This window comes from Amphimedon queenslandica, unplaced genomic scaffold (genome assembly GCF_000090795.2).
Source record: "Amphimedon queenslandica unplaced genomic scaffold, v1.1 AMPQUscaffold_13392, whole genome shotgun sequence".
In the NCBI taxonomy this organism is placed as follows: Eukaryota; Metazoa; Porifera; class Demospongiae; order Haplosclerida; family Niphatidae; genus Amphimedon; species Amphimedon queenslandica.
In genome coordinates this window covers 218,996-221,051 of record NW_003546372.1, presented here as the reverse complement: position 1 = coordinate 221,051, position 2,056 = coordinate 218,996, and the positions used below count along the sequence as shown (strand labels likewise).

At 31.2% G+C, this 2,056-nt stretch overlaps 1 protein-coding gene and 1 long non-coding RNA gene across 3 annotated transcripts; both read left to right on the top strand.

Moving 5' to 3' along the window:
* LOC105312876 (glutathione S-transferase Mu 3-like) lies at positions 1-1,475 on the top strand. Of its 2 annotated transcripts, XM_019996944.1 has the most exons (6): positions 1-459; positions 505-580; positions 624-688; positions 744-791; positions 1,043-1,076; positions 1,440-1,475. In XM_019996944.1, the coding sequence occupies exons 1-6, from the start codon at positions 409-411 to the stop codon at positions 1,457-1,459; spliced, it is 294 nt and encodes a 97-aa protein (XP_019852503.1). In that variant the 5' UTR covers positions 1-408; the 3' UTR covers positions 1,460-1,475. The 2 variants fall into 2 exon arrangements, with proteins under 2 accessions (XP_019852503.1, XP_019852502.1); XM_019996943.1 differs by lacking the exon at positions 1,440-1,475 and having other exon boundaries at positions 1,043-1,295.
* An 84-nt stretch (positions 1,476-1,559) lies between these two features.
* On the top strand, positions 1,560-1,970 carry LOC109582280 (uncharacterized). The gene is made up of 4 exons (XR_002185006.1): positions 1,560-1,697; positions 1,736-1,825; positions 1,872-1,896; positions 1,946-1,970. It is a non-coding gene; the product is annotated as an uncharacterized LOC109582280 (long non-coding RNA).
* The last annotated feature ends 86 nt before the right edge of the window (positions 1,971-2,056 follow it).

The following is a 2,056-nucleotide window of genomic DNA, read 5'->3' as shown; positions in this document are numbered from 1 at the left end:
TTTATGTAAAATAAGTTCCTTATTTACACTCAAAAAAGCATGTCTCATGCAGCACAAATAACTAATCTTTTTAAGTATCATGTCTGTTTAGCAACTCTTATGTTCATCTTCTTTTTCCGTGTATCTCTGATGGTAATCATTGGACTGTGTTAGATATAATTAGAAAGTTTCATAACAATGCGTTTCCTTATACTGATAGTTTTTACAATACTGGCTAAGCATTAAAAGATTGTACAAGAGAGCATAAAATTAATATTGTTCCGACAGCTTTTTGTCATGCCTATTTGTAAAACTATCTTTAATATCAATACACATGTACTTGAAAGTATGGCTTATTATTTTAACTTTGTTATTAGTCTATAGTCCTAACTAGATTTACAAAGGGGGTGGATTTTAAAAATTTCAAACATGGCAGCTGAGAAGGAGCTTATCAAATTGGGATACTGGATGACTAGAGGAGTAAGAAATCTATGAAAGTATATTAGCTAATGTACTGCTTTACAGTTGGCTCAGTCAATTCGTCTTCTGCTCAAATACACTGGTACTGAGTTTGAGAATATTACTTACACAAGAGCTGAAGGTACAAGATTGATGACAAATTATTTTAAATGATATTCATTTAGCTCCTAGTTTTTCAACAGAAGAGTGGACTTCAGTAAAGCATACATTAGGATTGCCTTTTCCGAATGTGAGCTGCATTAAGTATACTATAGTATTATAATTTAACATAACCTATAATCTAGATACCATATTTGATTGACAGAGATATAAAAATAACACAAAGCAATGCAGTAAGGAATTATTTCACGACCTGTGATGATCAGACTTGCATTAGTATAAATTTTTATGCCATTTTTGACAAATTATTGGATTTGCCATTTATGCATGGACAAATACTAGTTGATAGCAATATTATCTATTGGTTGACTAAAATTAATTGCCAATATTTTAGTCTCGCCCCGCCCCTTGCAGGTAGCAAAGGGGCGGGGCGAGACTACCAATATTGCAAATGGTACAATAATGATATTTTTAATTATTATAGATACTAGCATATCTTGGTTGCAAATACAATCTGTGTGGGTTACTTAGTCTACAAGTTGTTTTTTTGTAATTATAACTATAATGTAACTTTTTTCGTCCTACTCCTAGTTAAACTATTCATTAGTTTGTTTTGATTTCAAACAATAGGTGGTAAAACAAATGCTGAAATGGCTACTCTTGACATGTTTATAAATGTAGTAAATCAATCTAAGCTATATTGTATATTGGTGGTACTGTAATGTCCCATAATTATTTATTAGTTTGGCAAAAAGCATGCCCATCTTAAAAGATGAATTAATATTCAAAATTTTTAATTCGAATCACCAAAATAAATTCTGCCATAATCTATCATAGGCTATAGTCTATTACAGTTACTATGATTTGTTGTCTACTTATAGGTTATGGACTTCAGAAATAAATTTGTTGGACTTTGTTAATGTTATGGTTCACAAATTGTAAGTGGCCATTCTTTATCCTAACAATAGGCTTTAGTATCAGCATTGCAGTTTTTAGGCCATTCATATAACTGAATATTTTTAGGAATCAAAGAAAGAAGGATATTTAACAACTGCTCGGGCTAAGCTTGAGGAAATATTCAAGTATTTGGGGAATAAACTTTGGTTTGCCGGAAATGAGGCAGAATATTATTAATACTAGTAAGTAATAACATAATGTATAAATGAATACAATATAGATCACTTTTCCCGACTTCCATTTTTATGAAATATTTGATCAACACAGAGAGTTCCATCCTCAGTTATTTGATGGTCTTGACAATCTTAAAGTGGGTCAAATCTGTTTTAATTTGCTAGTCATTGTTCTATATGTAGGCTTATATGGATCGCTTTGAAGCAAGTGCTGATTGTTTTAATAGATTAATACTGGTAATTATTATTGCTTATAGGCTCTCCCTACTATCAAGAGGTATACCCTAGTAAAAAATCCTAGCAAGATCTTGCATGATTTCTCTTCAAGATCATGCATGAATCTTAGGTTTTTTCTTGCAAGATCTTCT